This window comes from Pleurodeles waltl, chromosome 1_1, assembly GCF_031143425.1.
Source record: "Pleurodeles waltl isolate 20211129_DDA chromosome 1_1, aPleWal1.hap1.20221129, whole genome shotgun sequence".
In the NCBI taxonomy this organism is placed as follows: Eukaryota; Metazoa; Chordata; class Amphibia; order Caudata; family Salamandridae; genus Pleurodeles; species Pleurodeles waltl.
In genome coordinates, this window is record NC_090436.1 from 7,661,757 (window position 1) to 7,680,421 (window position 18,665).

The 18,665-nt window shown below is 50.5% G+C and overlaps 1 protein-coding gene across 2 annotated transcripts in view; it reads left to right on the top strand.

The window, feature by feature from the left end:
* Positions 1–18,665, top strand: part of LOC138250331 (drebrin-like) — a 387,037-nt gene that overhangs the window by 146,335 nt on the left and 222,037 nt on the right. For both annotated transcript variants that reach the window (XM_069205131.1, XM_069205216.1), the window contains exon 3: positions 6,527–6,639. In XM_069205131.1, the coding sequence (XP_069061232.1) occupies positions 6,527–6,639 (113 nt within the window). The remainder of the gene's footprint in view (positions 1–6,526; positions 6,640–18,665) is intronic.

An 18,665-nucleotide genomic window follows, 5' to 3' on the forward strand; every position in this document is an offset into this window, starting at 1 on the left:
ATACCGGTGTGGACACGGCTCGACGCCGAGACAGCGGCACCGAAACAGATCGACGCCGAGAGGTTTCGGCCCCGAAAAGGAAAAAAGTCACCTCGGAGCCGAAAAAACACGCAGACAAAGTTTCGACGCCGAAACAAACTGCAAGCGACCCAGCTTCAGGCTCTTATACAGAAGAGCACTCGCTAACCTCCCAAATGCAAAAGCATAGGTTTGAGGAAGAGCTACAAGCAACTGATGTGGACCATACGCAAAAGCGTATCTTCATTCAGCAGGGGACAGGAAAAATAAGCACCCTTCCCCCCATTAGGAGAAAGAGAAGGTTGGAGTTCCAGACGGAACAAGCACCACAACCAAAAGTGGTTAAAAGAATTACACCACCACCCTCTCCTCCGCCCGTGATTAACGTTTCACCAGCACAAACTCCATCTCACTCCCCAGCTCACACCACCATGAGCCAGGGTGACCAAGATCAGGACGCATGGGACCTATACGACGCCCCAGTGTCAGATAACAGCCCGGAGGCCTACCCTACAAAGCCATCTCCACCAGAAGACAGCACCGCGTACTCTCAGGTGGTGGCTAGAGCAGCACAATTTCATAACGTAAGCCTCCACTCAGAACAGGTCGAGGATGATTTCTTGTTCAACACACTCTCCTCCACCCACAGCTCCTACCAAAGCCTGCCTATGCTCCCTGGTATGCTCCGGCACGCAAAAGACATATTTAAGGAGCCGGTCAAAAGTAGGGCAATCACACCACGGGTGGAAAAGAAGTATAAGCCGCCTCCTACGGACCCGGTTTTCATCACTACACAGCTGCCACCAGACTCTGTTGTTGTAGGAGCAGCTAGGAAAAGGGCCAACTCTCACACATCTGGAGATGCACCACCCCCAGATAAAGAAAGCCGCAAGTTCGATGCAGCTGGTAAAAGAGTCGCAGCACAAGCTGCAAACCAGTGGCGCATCGCGAACTCCCAGGCACTACTTGCGCGCTATGACAGAGCCCACTGGGACGAGATGCAACATCTCATTGAACATCTGCCCAAGGACTTCCAAAATAGGGCGAAACAAGTGGTTGAGGAGGGACAGACCATCTCCAACAACCAGATACGTTCCTCCATGGACGCTGCAGATACAGCTGCACGGACAATTAATACATCTGTAACTATCAGACGGCATGCATGGCTCCGAACGTCTGGATTTAAACCAGAGATTCAACAAGCAGTTCTCAATATGCCTTTTAATGAAAAAGAACTGTTCGGTCCAGAAGTGGACACAGCGATTGAGAAACTCAAAAAAGATACGGACACTGCCAAAGCCATGGGCGCACTCTACTCCCCGCAGAGCAGAGGGAATTACAGCACATTCCGTAAAACGCCCTTTCGAGGGGGGTTTCGGGGTCAAAGCACACAAGCCAGCACCTCACAAGCAACACCGTCCACTTACCAGGGACAGTATAGAGGAGGTTTTCGGGGACAATATAAAGGAGGGCAATTCCCTAGAAATAGAGGGAGATTTCAAAGCCCCAAAACCCCTACTACTAAACAATGACTCACATGTCACTCACCCCCTCCACACAACACCAGTGGGGGGAAGAATAGGTCATTATTACAAAGCATGGGAGGAAATCACTACAGACACTTGGGTTCTAGCAATTATCCAACATGGTTATTGCATAGAATTTCTACAATTCCCTCCAAACATACCACCAAAAGCACAAAATTTAACAACACACCATTGCAATCTCCTGGAGATAGAAGTGCAGGCACTATTGCAAAAGAATGCAATCGAATTAGTGCCAAACACACAAATAAACACAGGAGTTTACTCACTGTACTTTCTGATACCAAAGAAGGACAAAACGCTGAGACCAATCCTAGACCTCAGAGTAGTGAACACTTTCATCAAATCAGACCACTTCCACATGGTCACACTACAAGAAGTATTGCCATTGCTAAAACTACACGACTACATGGCAACTTTAGACCTCAAGGATGCTTATTTCCATATACCAATACACCCATCTCACAGGAAATACCTAAGGTTCGTATTCAAAGGAATACATTACCAATTCAAGGTACTGCCTTTCGGATTAACAACCGCACCAAGAGTCTTTACCAAATGTCTAGCGGTAGTCGCTGCACACATAAGAAGGCAGCAAATACATGTGTTCCCATATTTGGACGACTGGCTAATCAAGGCCCATTCGTTCATACAGTGCTCAAATCACACAAATCAGATCATACAAACCCTCTTCAAACTCGGGTTCACCGTCAATTTCACAAAATCCAAAATTCTGCCACGCAAGGTACAACAATACCTGGGAGCCATAATAGACACATCAAAGGGAGTAGCCACTCCAAGTCCACAAAGAATTCAAAATTTCAACACCATCATACAACGCATGTATCCAACACAAAAGATACAGGCAAACATGGTATTACAACTCCTAGGCATGATGTCATCATGCATAGCCATTGTCCCAAACGCAAGACTGCACATGAGGCCCTTACAACAATGCCTAGCATCACAGTGGTCTCAAGCACAGGGTCACCTTCTAGATCTGGTGTTAATAGACCGCCAAACTTATCTCTCGCTTCTATGGTGGAACAACATAAATTTAAACAAGGGGCGGCCTTTCCAAGACCCAGTGCCACAATACGTAATAACAACAGATGCTTCCATGACAGGGTGGGGAGCACACCTCAATCAACACAGCATACAAGGACAATGGAACGTACATCAAACAAAACTGCATATCAATCACCTAGAACTGCTAGCAGTTTTTCAAGCACTAAAAGCTTTCCAACCAATAATAGTTCACAAATACATTCTCGTCAAAACAGACAACATGACAACAATGTATTATCTAAACAAGCAGGGAGGGACGCACTCCACGCAGTTAAGCCTGCTAGCACAAAAAATTTGGCATTGGGCAATTCACAACCAAATTCGCCTAATTGCACAGTTTATACCAGGGATACAAAATCAACTCGCAGACAATCTCTCTCGAGATCACCAACAGGTCCACGAATGGGAAATTCACCCCCAAATTCTGAACACTTATTTCAAACTCTGGGGAACACCTCAGATAGACTTGTTTGCGACAAGGGAGAACGCAAAATGCCAAAACTTCGCATCCAGGTACCCACACAAACAATCCCAAGGCAATGCCCTATGGATGAACTGGTCAGGGATATTTGCTTACGCTTTTCCTCCTCTCCCTCTCCTTCCTTACCTGGTAAACAAACTCAGTCAAAGCAAACTCAAACTCATATTGATAGCACCAACTTGGGCAAGGCAACCCTGGTACACAACGCTGCTAGACCTATCAGTGGTACCCTGCATCAAATTGCCCAACAGGCCAGATCTGTTGACACAGCACAACCAAAAGATCAGACACCCAGATCCAGCATCGCTGAATCTAGCAATCTGGCTCCTGAAATCCTAGAATTCGGGCACTTACAACTTACCCAAGAATGTATGGAAGTCATAAAACAAGCAAGAAGGCCATCCACCAGGCACTGCTATGCAAGTAAATGGAAGAGGTTTGTTTGCTACTGCCATATTAATCAAATACAACCATTACACACAACTCCAGAACATGTAGTGGGTTACTTGCTTCACTTACAAAAATCTAACCTGGCTTTCTCTTCCATTAAAATACACCTTGCAGCAATATCTGCATACCTGCAAACTACCTATTCAACTTCCCTATATAAAATACCAGTCATTAAAGCATTCATGGAGGGCCTTAGGAGAATTATACCACCAAGAACACCACCTGTTCCTTCATGGAACCTAAATGTTGTCCTAACTAGACTTATGGGTCCACCTTTTGAACCCATGCACTCCTGCGACATACAGTTCCTAACCTGGAAGGTGGCATTTCTCATCGCCATTACTTCCCTGAGAAGAGTAAGCGAGATTCAGGCGTTTACTATACAGGAACCTTTTATACAACTACACAAAAATAAAGTCGTCCTAAGGACCAATCCTAAATTTTTGCCAAAGGTTATTTCACCGTTCCATCTAAATCAAACAGTGGAACTTCCAGTGTTCTTTCCACAGCCAGATACCGTAGCTGAAAGGGCACTACATACATTAGATGTCAAAAGAGCATTAATGTATTACATTGACAGAACAAAGAACATCAGAAAGACTAAACAACTCTTTATTGCATTTCAAAAACCTCACGCAGGAAACCCAATTTCAAAACAAGGTATAGCCAGATGGATAGTTAAATGCATCCAAATCTGCTACCTTAAAGCTAAACGACAGCTGCCCATTACACCAAGGGCACACTCAACCAGAAAGAAAGGTGCTACCATGGCCTTTCTAGGAAACATCCCAATGCAAGAAATATGTAAGGCAGCCACATGGTCTACGCCTCACACATTCACCAAGCACTACTGTGTAGACGTGTTATCCGCACAACAAGCCACAGTAGGTCAAGCTGTATTAAGGACATTATTTCAGACTACTTCCACTCCTACAGGCTGATCCACCGCTTTTGGGGAAATAACTGCTTACTAGTCTATGCAGAACATGCGTATCTACAGCGACAGATGCCATCGAACTGAAAATGTCACTTACCCAGTGTACATCTGTTCGTGGCATCAGTCGCTGAGATTCACATGTGCCCACCCACCTCCCCGGGAGCCTGTAGCAGTTTGGAAGTTACCTTCAATTATTTATATATGTATCATCTCAACCTTAAATAGGTGCATACTTAGTCACTCCATTGCATGGGCACTATTACTACAATTCAACTCCTACCTCACCCTCTGCGGGGAAAAACAATCGAAGATGGAGTCGACGCCCATGCGCAATGGAGACAAAAGGAGGAGTCACTCGGTCCCGTGACTCGAAAGACTTCTTCGAAGAAAAACAACTTGTAACACTCCGGCCCAACACCAGATGGCGAGCTATTGCAGAACATGCGAATCTACTGCGACTGATGCCACGAACAGATGTACACTGGGTAAGTGACATTTTCAATATAGATATATATATATAGATATATAAGTAAACAAAGAGGGTATTCCTGTATAAGGGAGAGAATATATATTTAAAGTAGTATTTTATAAACTCAGACTTTCAAGTGTTGCTGTATTTTAAGCTAATTTATTTGTGAATTTTCATAACCAATATATTTTTTTATTTTATATTTTCCTCAATATTTAAATAGTGAAGCACATGTAGAAAGAATAGGAATGATAATATTTACATGTTGTGATAGATAAATAATATGAAGGTCATATTTTAACATATTAGTAGCATAGGGAATGAGTGACCTTCGACCCTCGTGCCCCTCCCAGCCTCACTGCCACAGTGTGGGGAACACACCGGCCTTTATGGGGGGTCATTCTCTTGCTGCTGGGAGCGCCGGCCTTTTCCTGATCAGTGCAAGCTTCTCAAAAGTAGCATGACAGATCTGTTGCATATACAGTCGTGGCACTCGCCTAGCGCCTAGAAATGTAGTGCTAGAACATTTATGGGTATTATATGAGCTGGGATAGATTTCTCATATCTTTCTTTTCTGAGGCCTCGATTAGAAGTGCCTTCTGTGGGGTGCAATAATCATCCCAAAAAATCCATCATCATTGTGTTCAGAATTGACCGGGTGTGGATTGTTTAGCCGAGTCCGAGTAGCGCCTTCAAAGGGGACCTGCAGAGTTTGGGGCTTACCTCAGCAAACCTAGATATCCAGGTATATAGTGAGTGCCATATATATGGCCAAGTGACGCAATAAAGCAAGTCACCTTGCTGCGCTGTGTCGCAAGGAACGGGCAGGTGTGCGCTGTATTTAAAGGAATACAGCGCATTCCCACCTTTCCCCTGTGCTGGCGCTGTTTTGGCAGCCTAGCGCCTAACGTAGGCACCCTTGCACCATGGTGCAACGGTGCCTGCGTTGCATACAGGATTGTTTTTGTGCTGGAAGGGACACCTTCCTGCACAAAAGCAATCCTTAGATGCATACTTGCCTTGCAGAAAGCAGCGCACATAAAAAGAGGAAATAACAAGGAGAAATCAAGCTATTCCTCCCTGTTAAGTCTCACCTGGGTAGGCGTACGTTTTGGTGCAATCCCAGGTCTACCAGCAACAGTCAGTCTGGGAATGCATTAGAATCCATGTGTGGATGCGTGGGAACACCCATCCAACACCCATCGAAATGCCGCACTGGCGCAGTGAATTGCGTTGCTTTGCTTTACTCCAGATTTATGAAGCCGCTCAGGCCATGCAAGGGGTTGCGTGATGCAAGAGCGACGCAACAGGGCTCATAAATGCGGCCCTGACTATTTTTCTCTCACACTGTCAGGTTTGTCCTATGGTTTATCTGGTGACGCGCATTACGTTACACCTGGCAAGTGCTGCGTGTGATAAAGTGCACACAGCTCATACTTCAGAGCTTACAAAAGGATATCTTTGTGCAGGGGTCAGTGATTAACAAGGTACAGGGTACCAACACCTGAAGTCAAGGACAGTACCACTCATCCTCTGCCTCTCTCTTTGTCTCCCTGCAGCTGGCGGCCTCGAGGAGCTAGCACCGAAGTTCACGGACACCCGTCTGCTGTATGCCCTATGCCAGGTGAAGGACCCTGGCACTGGACAACCACGCGTCGTCCTCATTAACTGGGTGAGTTTGAGGCTTAATGAGTTTGTGTTGGGGCACCACCATATTAGTGCACTTGGGGGACCCCTCAACTCTATGGTTTATGTTCATGTGAATTCACAGACAAGCACCTTTCTGCCAAAAATAAGTGAAATGTGGGCTGTTGTGTGCATTAGTGCAACCCCCATACCAGGTTACGGTTGTGTGCATCAGTGCAACCTCCAGAGCAGGGTACGGTTGTGTGCATCAGTGCGACCTCCAGAGCAGGGTACGGCTCTGTGCATCAGTGCGACCTCCAGAGCAGGGTACGGTTGTGTGCATCAGTGCGACCTCCAGAGCAGGGTACGGTTGTGTGCATCAGTGCGACCTCCAGAGCAGGGTACGGCTCTGTGCATCAGTGCGACCTCCAGAGCAGGGTACGGCCCTGTGCATCAATGCGACCTCCAGAGCAGGGTACGGTTGTGTGCATCAGGGCGATCCCCAGAGCAGGGTACGGTTGTGTGCATCAGTGCGACCTCCAGAGCAGGGTACGGTTGTGTGCATCAGTGCGACCTCCAGAGCAGGGTACGGCTCTGTGCATCTGTGCGACCTCCAGAGCAGGGTACGGCTCTGTGCATCAGTGCGACCTCCGGAGCAGGGTACGGCTCTGTGCATCAGTGCGACCTCCAGAGCAGGGTACGGTTGTGTGCATCAGTGCGACCTCCGGAGCAGGGTACGGTTGTGTGCATCAGTGCAACCTCCGGAGCAGGGTACGGTTGTGTGCATCAGTGCGACCTCCAGAGCAGGGTACGGCTCTGTGCATCAGTGCGACCTCCAGAGCAGGGTACGGTTGTGTGCATCAGTGCGACCTCCAGAGCAGGGTACGGCTCTGTGCATCAGTGCGACCCCCAGAGCAGGGTACGGTTGTGTGCATCAGTGCGACCTCCAGAGCAGGGTACGGCTCTGTGCATCAGTGCGACCTCCAGAGCAGGGTACGGTTGTGTGCATCAGTGCGATCTCCAGAGCAGGGTACGGTTGTGTGCATCAGTGCGACCTCCAGAGCAGGGTACGGCTCTGTGCATCAGTGCAACCTCCGGAGCAGGGTACGGCTCTGTGCATCAGTGAAACCTCCGGAGCAGGGTACGGCTCTGTGCATCAGTGCGACCTCCAGAGCAGGGTACGGCTCTGTGCATCAGTGCGACCCCCAGAGCAGGGTACGGTTGTGTGCATCAGTGCAACCTCCAGAGCACGGTACGGTTCTGTGCATCAGTGCGACCTCCAGAGCAGGGTACGGCTCTGTGCATCAGTGCGACCCCCAGAGCAGGGTACGGTTGTGTGCATCAGTGCGACCTCCAGAGCAGGGTACGGTTGTGTGCATCAGTGCGACCTCCAGAGCAGGGTACGGTTGTGTGCATCAGTGCAACCTCCAGAGCAGGGTACGGCTCTGTGCATCAGTGGAACCCCCAGAGCAGGTTACGGTTGTGTGCATCAGTGCGACCTCCAGAGCAGGGTACGGCTCTGTGCATCAGTGCGACCTCCAGAGCAGGGTACGGCTCTGTGCATCAGTGCGACCTCCAGAGCAGTGTACGGCTGTGTGCATCAGTGCGACCTCCAGAGCAGGGTACGGTTGTGTGCATCAGTGCAACCTCCAGAGCACGGTACGGTTCTGTGCATCAGTGCGACCTCCAGAGTAAGATACGGTTGTGTGCATCAGTGCGACCCCCAGAGCAGGGTACGGCTCTGTGCATCAGTGGAACCCCCAGAGCAGGTTACGGTTGTGTGCATCAGTGCGACCCCCAGAGCAGGGTACGGTTGTGTGCATCAGTGCGACCTCCAGAGCAGGGTACGGCTCTGTGCATCAGTGCAACCTCCAGAGCAGGGTACGGTTGTGTGCATCAGTGCGACCCCCAGAGCAGGGTACGGTTGTGTGCATCAGTGCGACCTCCAGAGCAGGGTACGGCTCTGTGCATCAGTGCGACCTCCAGAGCAGGGTACGGCTCTGTGCATCAGTGCGACCTCCAGAGCAGGGTACGGCTGAGTGCATCAGTGCGACCTCCAGAGCAGGGTACGGCTGTGTGCATCAGTGCGACCCCCAGAGCAGGGTACGGCTCTGTGCATCAGTGCGACCCCCAGAGCAGGGTACGGTTGTGTGCATCAGTGCGACCTCCAGAGCAGGGTACGGTTGTGTGCATCAGTGCGACCTCCAGAGCAGGGTACGGCTCTGTGCATCAGTGCGACCTCCGGAGCAGGGTACGGCTGTGTGCATCAGTGCGACATCCGGAGCAGGGTACGGTTGTGTGCATCAGTGCGACCTCCAGAGCAGGGTACGGCTCTGTGCATCTGTGCGACCTCCGGAGCAGGGTACGGCTCTGTGCATCAGTGCGACCTCCAGAGCAGGGTACGGCTCTGTGCATCAGTGCGACCTCCAGAGCAGGGTACGGCTCTGTGCATCAGTGCGACCTCCAGAGCAGGGTACGGTTGTGTGCATCAGTGCGACCTCCGGAGCAGGGTACGGTTGTGTGCATCAGTGCGACCCCCGGAGCAGGGTACGGCTGTGTGCATCAGTGCGACCTCCAGAGCAGGGTACGGCTCTGTGCATCAGTGCGACCTCCAGAGCAGGGTACGGCTGTGTGCATCAGTGCGACCTCCGGAGCAGGGTACGGTTGTGTGCATCAGTGCGACCTCCGGAGCAGGGTACGGTTGTGTGCATCAGTGCGACCTCCGGAGCAGGGTACGGTTGTGTGCATCAGTGCAACCCCCAGAGCAGGGTACGGCTCTGTGCATCAGTGCGACCTCCAGAGCAGGGTACGGCTCTGTGCATCAGTGCGACCTCCAGAGCAGGGTACGGCTGTGTGCATCAGTGCGACCTCCAGAGCACGGTACGGTTCTGTGCATCAGTGCGACCTCCGGAGCAGGGTACGGTTGTGTGCATTAGTGCGACCTCCGGAGCAGGGTACGGTTGTGTGCATCAGTGCGACCTCCGGAGCAGGGTACGGCTGTGTGCATCAGTGCGACCTCCGGAGCAGGGTACGGTTGTGTGCATCAGTGCGACCTCCGGAGCAGGGTACGGTTGTGTGCATCAGTGCGACCTCCAGAGCAGGGTACGGTTGTGTGCATCAGTGCGACCTCCAGAGCAGGGTACGGTTGTGTGCATCAGTGCGACCTCCGGAGCAGGGTACGGTTGTGTGCATCAGTGCGACCCCCAGAGCAGGGTACGGCTCTGTGCATCAGTGGAACCCCCAGAGCAGGTTACGGTTGTGTGCATCAGTGCGACCCCCAGAGCAGGGTACGGTTGTGTGCATCAGTGCGACCTCCAGAGCAGGGTACGGCTCTGTGCATCAGTGCGACCCCCAGAGCAGGGTACGGTTGTGTGCATCAGTGCGACCCCCAGAGCAGGGTACGGCTGTGTGCATCTGTGCGACCTCCAGAGCAGGGTACGGCTCTGTGCATCAGTGCGACCTCCAGAGCAGGGTACGGTTGTGTGCATCAGTGCAACCCCCAGAGCAGGGTACGGCTCTGTGCATCAGTGCGACCCCCAGAGCAGGGTACGGTTGTGTGCATCAGTGCGACCTCCAGAGCAGGGTACGGTTGTGTGCATCAGTGCGACCTCCGGAGCAGGGTACGGCTCTGTGCATCAGTGCGACCTCCAGAGCAGGTTACGGTTGTGTGCATCAGTGCGACCTCCAGAGCAGGGTACGGCTCTGTGCATCAGTGCGACCTCCAGAGCAGGGTACGGCTCTGTGCATCAGTGCGACCTCCAGAGCAGTGTACGGCTGTGTGCATCAGTGCGACCCCCAGAGCAGGGTACGGTTGTGTGCATCAGTGCGACCTCCAGAGCAGGGTACGGTTGTGTGCATCAGTGCGACCCCCAGAGCAGGGTACGGCTCTGTGCATCAGTGCGACCTCCAGAGCAGGGTACGGTTGTGTGCATCAGTGCGACCTCCGGAGCAGGGTACGGCTGTGTGCATCAGTGCAACCCCCAGAGCAGGGTACGGCTCTGTGCATCAGTGCGACCTCCAGAGCAGGGTACGGCTCTGTGCATCAGTGCGACCTCCGGAGCAGGGTACGGCTCTGTGCATCAGTGCGACCTCCAGAGCAGGGTACGGTTGTGTGCATCAGTGCGACCTCCAGAGCAGGGTACGGTTGTGTGCATCAGTGCGACCTCCAGAGCAGGTTACGGTTGTGTGCATCAGTGCGACCTCCAGAGCAGGGTACGGTTGTGTGCATCAGTGCGACCTCCGGAGCAGGGTACGGCTCTGTGCATCAGTGCGACCTCCAGAGCAGTGCACAATGGTGCAAGGGCGTCTGAGTTGCCGCTAGGCACCAAATTGTGCTCCGACACAGGGGGAAAGGACAGGAATTCACCATATCTTGTAAACACAGTGCATTCATGTCCTTTCAGATTGGCATAGGGCACCAGTTTCTAGTAAACATGCCCCTAGGTTTCTCCTGGATTAAACAATTGTTCCTTCGAGGCGTGAACCACATCAAAAGACACATCTGACAGGAGTTAATCTGAGTCCGCACCTCCCAGGAGTGCTGAACACTTTGTACCCTCCACAATCAGACTGAACAGAGACATGAGAGGAGAGATCAGGGACTGAGCTGTGCAGGTACCCTAGATACCAGCCAAAGATGAGAGCCAAACGTGAGCCACAATATGGCTTTTCAGGGCTAATTTTATTTCTTGTCTGTAGAGTCTTTTATGGTGATATCATCATCCACGTGTGCCTTTCTTACTAAGATCCCCACCATGAAATGAACTAGGCCTGGGAGAAATTACCCTAGAATAATTTGCATAAATTTGGGAATTTCGCATTCCACTTATTACTTGAAATTCCTTAGATTACTCCATCATATCAGTTCACATAATTATGGGCTTATCAAAGTAAAATGTATTGTGAATGGGCCATTTGTGGTAAAAATGTACCGGTAATTCACGACAGGAACATGATGTAAGCTTTTTAGGTTTTTATTAACTTTATCTAGTGCGATATCCATGCGCTATGTCAAAAATTGACACAAGGACATTTCACACTAAAATATAATGGAAATAACTGATTTGCACTTTGTGTAATTACGTGGCTCACAGACAGAGTCCACAAACGAGGGAGGGGGACATATTTATGAGAAAGGGGTGCAGTCACCTTGCTGTGCTGCGCTGTGTCACTAGGAAAGGGCAGGAATTCACCGTATTTAAGTCAAACTGCACATTCCCTACTTTTACCGGTGCATTGGTGCACAGAGGGCTGCATAGTGCCTATGCAGGCACCCTTGCACCACGGTGAAGAGTGCCTCCATTGCATGCAGGATTGCAGTAAGGGCCACCTTTCTATGTGTGCGGCAGGACGCAGCACACATAGAAAGAAGAAAAACACAAGGAGCAATAAAGATATTTCTCCTCTTTACGCCTCTCCTGGGGATGCGTAAGATTTTGCCAAATTCCTTGTAAATCTGGGAATGCGTCAAAATCCATAGGATTTGTGTGGGAACACCCACAGCAACACCCATGGAACTCCTATCCAAGACAGAGTAACGCAACACAGTGTTTGCGCTGCGTTGACTTACTCCAGATTTTTGGAGCCACTCATAGCCAGGCAAAGTGCTCTGCGTGGCTTCAAAATCTGACTTAGAGGTTTGCGTCACTCATGTACCACCATTCGTCACACAACCCTCTCATAAATATGCCACGGGATGTCTTGCAGTAAGGCACCAAAAACAACTGAAATTTCTATGCTACAGACCATGGCCCATATTTATGGCCTTTTGGCACAGGGCAACGGAGCAAGTCAGCTTCATGCTGCGTCAAAGGAAAAGGGTAGGAATGCACCGTATCTATGGCATAAGGCGTATTCCTGTCCTTTCCCACCGTGCTGGCACCGTTTTAAACGCCTTGTGCTATCTCAGGCACCACTGCACCACGGCACAAGGGTGTCTGTGTTGTAGGCATGATTATTTTATGCCTTCCTGCACAAAAACAATCCCGGGAGGCGTTGTTTTCTGCAGAATGCAGCACACATAGAAAGAGGAAAAAGTGAGTAGAAATTAAAATTCCCTGGGGAGGTGTAAGGTTTTGGCACGTCCCCATGTTTACAAGTCCTTATAAATCTGGGGGTGTGTCAAAATCCATGGGTGTTACATGGGAAAACCCACCACAACGCCCATGGTACACCTCCCTTGCGCAGTGTAAAGCACCACAGTGACTTGCGCTGTTTTGTCTTACATTCCTGCCAAGTTTCCCAGGGCCATGCATGATGTGCTGCTCCAGTCCGTTTTTTTCTTTGAATTCTGGGACTTGTAGTCTTGTTTTTCCCATTATAATACAGGACTACAACTCCCAGAATACAAAGAAAAAAAAACTGGAGTGGAGCGGCACAGCACGCATGGACCTGGGAAACTCGGCAACTATGGTCTTACTCCATATCTATGAGGCCGTTCAAAGCCATGCGGAGTGGCTTTGTGGGGCTTCATAAATCTGACTCAGAGCCTTGTGTCACATGTACCACTTTGCGTGGCTTCATAAACCTGACTCAGAGCCTTGTGACAGACATGTACCACTTTCGGTGGAGTCATAAACCTGACTCAGAGCCTTGTGTCCCATGTATCACTTTGCGTTGCTTCATACATCTGACTCAGAGCCTTCTGTCACACGTACCACTTTGCGTGGCTTCATAAATCTGTCTCAGAGGTTTGTATCACACATGTACCACTTTGGGTGGCTTCATAAACCTGACTGAGAGCCTTGTGTCACATGTACCACTTTTTGATGGCTTCATAATTCTGACTCAGAGCCTTGTGTTACACATGTACCAGTTTACTTGGCTTCATAAACCTGACTCAGAGCCCAGTGTCACATGTACCACTTTGGGTGGAGTCATAAACCTGACTCAGAGCCTTGTGTTACACATGTACCACTTTTTGATGGCTTCATAATTCTGACTCAGAGCCTCGTGTCACACATGTACCACTTTGCGTGGCTTCATAAATCTGTCTCAGAGGTTTGTATCACACATGTACCACTTTGGGTGGTGTCATAAATCTGACTCAGAGCCTTGTGTGACATGTACCACTTTGCGTGGCTTCATAAATCTGACTCAGAGCTTTGTATCACACATGTACCACTTTGGGTGGCTTCATAAACCTGACTGAGACCCTTGTGTCACATGTACCACTTTGCGTGGCTTCATAATTCTGACTCAGAGCCTCGTGTCACACATGTACCACTTTGGGTGGCGTCATAAACCTGACTCAGAGCCTTGTGCCACACATGTACCACTTTGTGTGGCTTCATAAACCTGACTCAGAGCCTTGTGTTACACATGTACCAGTTTGGGTGGCTTCATAAACCTGACTCAGAGCCTTGTGTCACATGTACCACTTTGGGTGGAGTCATAAACCTGACTCAGAGCCTTGTGTCACACATGTACCACTTTGCGTGGCTTTATAAACCTGACTGAGAGCCTTGTGTCACACATGTACCACTTTTTGATGGCTTCATAATTCTGACTCAGAGCCTCGTGTCACACATGTACCACTTTGCGTGGCTTCATAAATCTGTCTCAGAGGTTTGTGTCACACATGTACCACTTTAGGGGGCGTCATAAATCTGACTCAGAGCCTTGTGCCACATGTACCACTTTGTGTGGCTTCATAAATCTGACTGAGAGCCTCGTGTCACACATGCACCACTTTGTGTGGTGCAAACGTGACACAAGGCTCTCATGAATATGCCCGAGAGCCTTACTTGCCCAGTGCATCTTGGGCAGTGGGGCACGGGGCAGCCCTTTTGGCCACCAGTCAAGCACTGAGCTTGGCGTGACACTGTGGCTTCCGGAGAGGCAGGCAGTGGGCCCGCCGGGCGCCTTGGGTAACTCTCTACTCGGAAAGTTTAGGAAAGAGGAAGCCGCCTGTCCGTGGCGCAATCAGAGAAGTCTAGGAGCAGATGTCAGCAGCTGACTCAGAGCGATGAAATCACATCCGTAGATGCTTCTATTTTCAGACAGATAACTTCCGATTTGGTACAGGAAATATGTTTGTGCTGCCTCTTGGGCTTGTGTGGCCCCTCAGAAGGGCCCAGAGGGCCTCTAATGCCCTGGCCCACCATGCCAGCCTGGGAACAGAACACTAGGGACACGGGGTTCCTTGCACCCCACTTCCTGACCCACAATCCCCTGCACTTTTTCTAAAGTTTTAACCAGTTTACGTCAGAGAGTTGGGACACATAGGGGTGCGCTCAGCATGCCTTTATGCCCACGTGCCATCAGTGACGCGGCAAAAGCGGGGGCATAGCTTGGGGGAGGAGGAGGGGGGGCATATAGCTACTAAGATTCCCAGGTCCATGCGTGATGTGCTGCTTTTTCTTTGAATACTGGGATTTGTAGTCCTGTTATATCATAGAATAAAGAAGACTACAGTTCCCAGAATTCACAGGAAAAACCCTGTACTGGAGCAGCACATCACGCATGGACCTGGGAAACTTAGCAGGGCTGGGAGTTGGGGTGTTTGGGGTGTTAGAGACCCCTAATAAATGTATTTCCTGATAAATAGTTGGGTACAGATGCTTTCATTGGGTATGGGGAGATGTTTGTTGGATTTCAGCAGGAATTGTTACACACACAGACAAAAAACACACACACTCTCTCCCTCTCTGTTTTGAAAAGTCGCGAAAATGTTGCTTATTTTGCAAAGTGTTTTTTTCTTACTCAGTGCCCCCACCGATCCGCATTCCTGTCACTTTAAGGCCCGTCTCGTGGCCCTGCTTGTCCCATAATGTATTTTAAGATTAAGTGCCAGCCTGATTGTTGAAAAGCTGTTCCTCACCCTGACCAAGCTACGCCCTGGGCATGGTGTCCCTGGCACAAAGTGCTATACAAAACCCTTGTGAGGGTTGAAAAATGTTTTCTTTGCCACAATCCTGTGAAAATCAGGACCATTGAGAACTGAACAGATGCTAATACATGGGCAAGAGGCCTGTCCAGCCCAGGAAGCCTGGAAGGCACAAGTTCATGGCGCAGGGATAGTGGACTTGTCATGGTGTGAGGTAGCGCTGTGCAGGAGAGTGTGGTCTTGTGTGGTTGGCACCTGATAGTTGTGTTTTTTATTGTAAAGTGTACCGTTTGTTTTTTACTCCACCTCACTTTTCAATCCAAGAACCCATTCAGCACAACAGGGGGCGTCGAGAACATCCTGCCCCCCCTCCCGCTGGAAGGAAAACAGCCACTCACTTGACCTATGGGCCTCGACTCCCCACTGTCTTACTTTTTCTGGCGGGTGGGAGGTGTAAGCCCAGCCTGGGAGCACTCCCGTTTTTCTCCCTAAAAATAATTGGGATGAAGCCCATGAAGGTATTTTAATCATATGGCCTCCCTCTGGCCTGCAGCTCCCACAGTGGCAGTAGTGAACAGCTGCGTAACAAAGGCTCCCGCAGCCCATGCAGTGCGGGTCCGAGCTCCAGAGGCCCGCTTCAGCACAGTACCCAGGCCTGAGAGCTCCTGAGTGAGTCGGGGGTGGGGGGGGGGGGAGCGCCATGTGCTGTGTGGCCCCCTCAAGTTTCATTACGCCACTGGCAGTGTGCACATTCATGCATGTGGGTGCTGCGCCCTCCCTCCAGCCTTTGCTAGACACTAAGTACCTGTGGTGCTTCTACAGCGTCTCAGAGATGAGGTATGCACCTTTGGCCTCGTCTCGGTATGTCCTCAGGGCGCACACCTTGCACGCGTGGAGCAGTGGTCATCCTGGGCCTGCCCTCGCTTCTCTATGTCCTCAGGGCGCACACCTTGTGCCCGCCCGTGGAGCAGTGGTCATCCTGGGCCTGCTCTCGCTTCTCTATGTCCTCAGGGCGCACACCTTGTGCCCGCCCGTGGAGCAGTGGTCATCCTGGGCCTGCCCTCGCTTCTCTATGTCCTCAGGGCGCACACCTTGCACGCGTGGAGCAGTGGTCATCCTGGGCCTGCCCTCGGTTCTCTATGTCCTCAGGGCGCACACCTTGCGCGCGTGGAGCAGTCCTAGGCCTGCTCCCTCTTCTCCACTAAAGCTCACTCACAGGCCAGCAGCCCTCGATACGTGTGCCAGGAGCGCTTGATAGGTGTGCCAGCAGCCCTCGATACGTGTGCCAGCAGCCCTCGATAGGTGTGCCAGCAGCCCTCGATAAGTGTGCCAGCAGCCCTCGATAGGTGTGCCAGGGGCCCTCGATAGGTGTGCCAGCAGCCCTCGATACGTGTGCCAGCAGCCCTCGATAGGTGTGCCAGGGGCCCTCGATAGGTGTGCCAGCAGCCCTCGATAAGTGTGCCAGGGGCCCTTGATAGGTGTGCCAGCAGCCCTCGATACGTGTGCCAGCAGCGCTTGATAGGTGTGCCAGCAGCCCTCGATAAGTGTGCCCGCAGCGCTTGATTAGTGTGCCAGCAGCCCTCGATAGGTGTGCCAGCAGCCCTCGATAGGTGCCAGCAGCCCTCGATAGGTGCCAGCAGCCCTCGATACGTGTGCCAGCAGCCCTCGATACGTGTGCCAGCAGCCCGCCTACGAGTCTGTTAGTTGGACTGATTAGAATAACGGAGGGATGAGTCACAGAAGTGTTGTTTGAGGTCCTATAAGTACGATGAGGTTTGGGGTCAGTCAGGGAGGGATAGAGGAGGGAAGAGTTTGGAAAGGGTTATTTTGGAGATTATAGTAGTAAACAGAGGTTTGGGGTGAGACAGAGAATGGAGATCAAGCAAAGAAGCACTTACAGATGCAATTGATATGATTATATTTACATATTGTGACAGATAAATAAAACAAACGGAGACCCCTACGCAACGAATCAAGTAAAGTATGCAGTGAACGACATAACAGAGGCGGTTCCTCCACTATCGCAGAGAAGCGTCGCCCTCCGCCAGCAGCAGCAGCTGCAAAACTTTTATACTAGAACCATAATAAACCCTGTTTATTATGTTCCTACTATAAAAGGGGTGGGGCCACACACGTGCACTGTGTTACCAGGCTGGTGAGAGCCTGCACAGGCTCCCAGTCTGCGTGGGAGAGCCCAGCCAGGGCGCTCCCAGCCAATCCTGATGCTGCTCTGAGCAGTGTCAGGATTGGCGCAGGGCAGGCTGGGAGCCTGTGTCCACAGCCTGCGATAGAGGAGCAGATGGACCAGTGTGGCGGCATGGCAAAAAGGTAACTTTTATTTATTTTTTTTGGTCCCCCGCCATGCGTCGCCCCACCCCTTTATCCTCCCACGAACCACGCCTGCAACATACATGTTATGCATAAAATAATTAGTATATATGTCTATATATATAAAATAAACATCAGTAACATATAGATTTGTTGAAGACCTAAAGAATATATATTTTTAAACCATAAGTAGTAAATATATATATATATATAGATGTTTTTCGTTTTGGCCGCTTTGCAGATCCCAGGGGGTTAAGTGTCGAAGTCTAATGAAAACCTAACACTTTCAAGCTTCTTTGCAGAGTTTTGAGTGGAAGTTTGGGGTGTGTTGGATTTTGGGGAGTGGGTTTCAGCTGATGAGGTAATGTATCTCTCTTGTAAGCTCACATGCAGCGTGCAGTGTTGTAAGTGGAAGTTTGGGGTGCAGTGGATTTTTGGGAGTGGGTTTCAGCTGGTGGAGTAATGTATCTCTCTTGTAAGCTCACATGGAGCGTGCAGTGTTGTAATTGGAAGTTTGGGGTGTATAGGATTTTTGGGAGTGGGTTTCGGCTCGTGAGGTAATGTGTCTCTCTTGTAAGCTTGCATGGAGCGTACAGTGTTGTAAGTGGAAGTTTGGGGTGTATAGGATTTTTGGGAGTGGGTTTCGGCTGGTTAGGTAATGTATCTCTCTTGTAAGCTCGCATGCAGCGTGCAGTGTTGTAACTGGAGTTTGGGGTACAGTGGATTTTTGGGAGTGGGTTTCGGCTGGTTAGATAATGAATCTCTCTTGTAAGCTTGCATGGAGCGTGCAGTGTTGTAAGTGGAAGTTTGGGGTGTATAGGATTTTTGGGAGTGGGGTTCGGCTGGTTAGGTAATGTATCTCTCTTGTAAGCTTGCATGGAGCGTGCAGTGTTGTAAGTGGAAGTTTGGGGTGTATT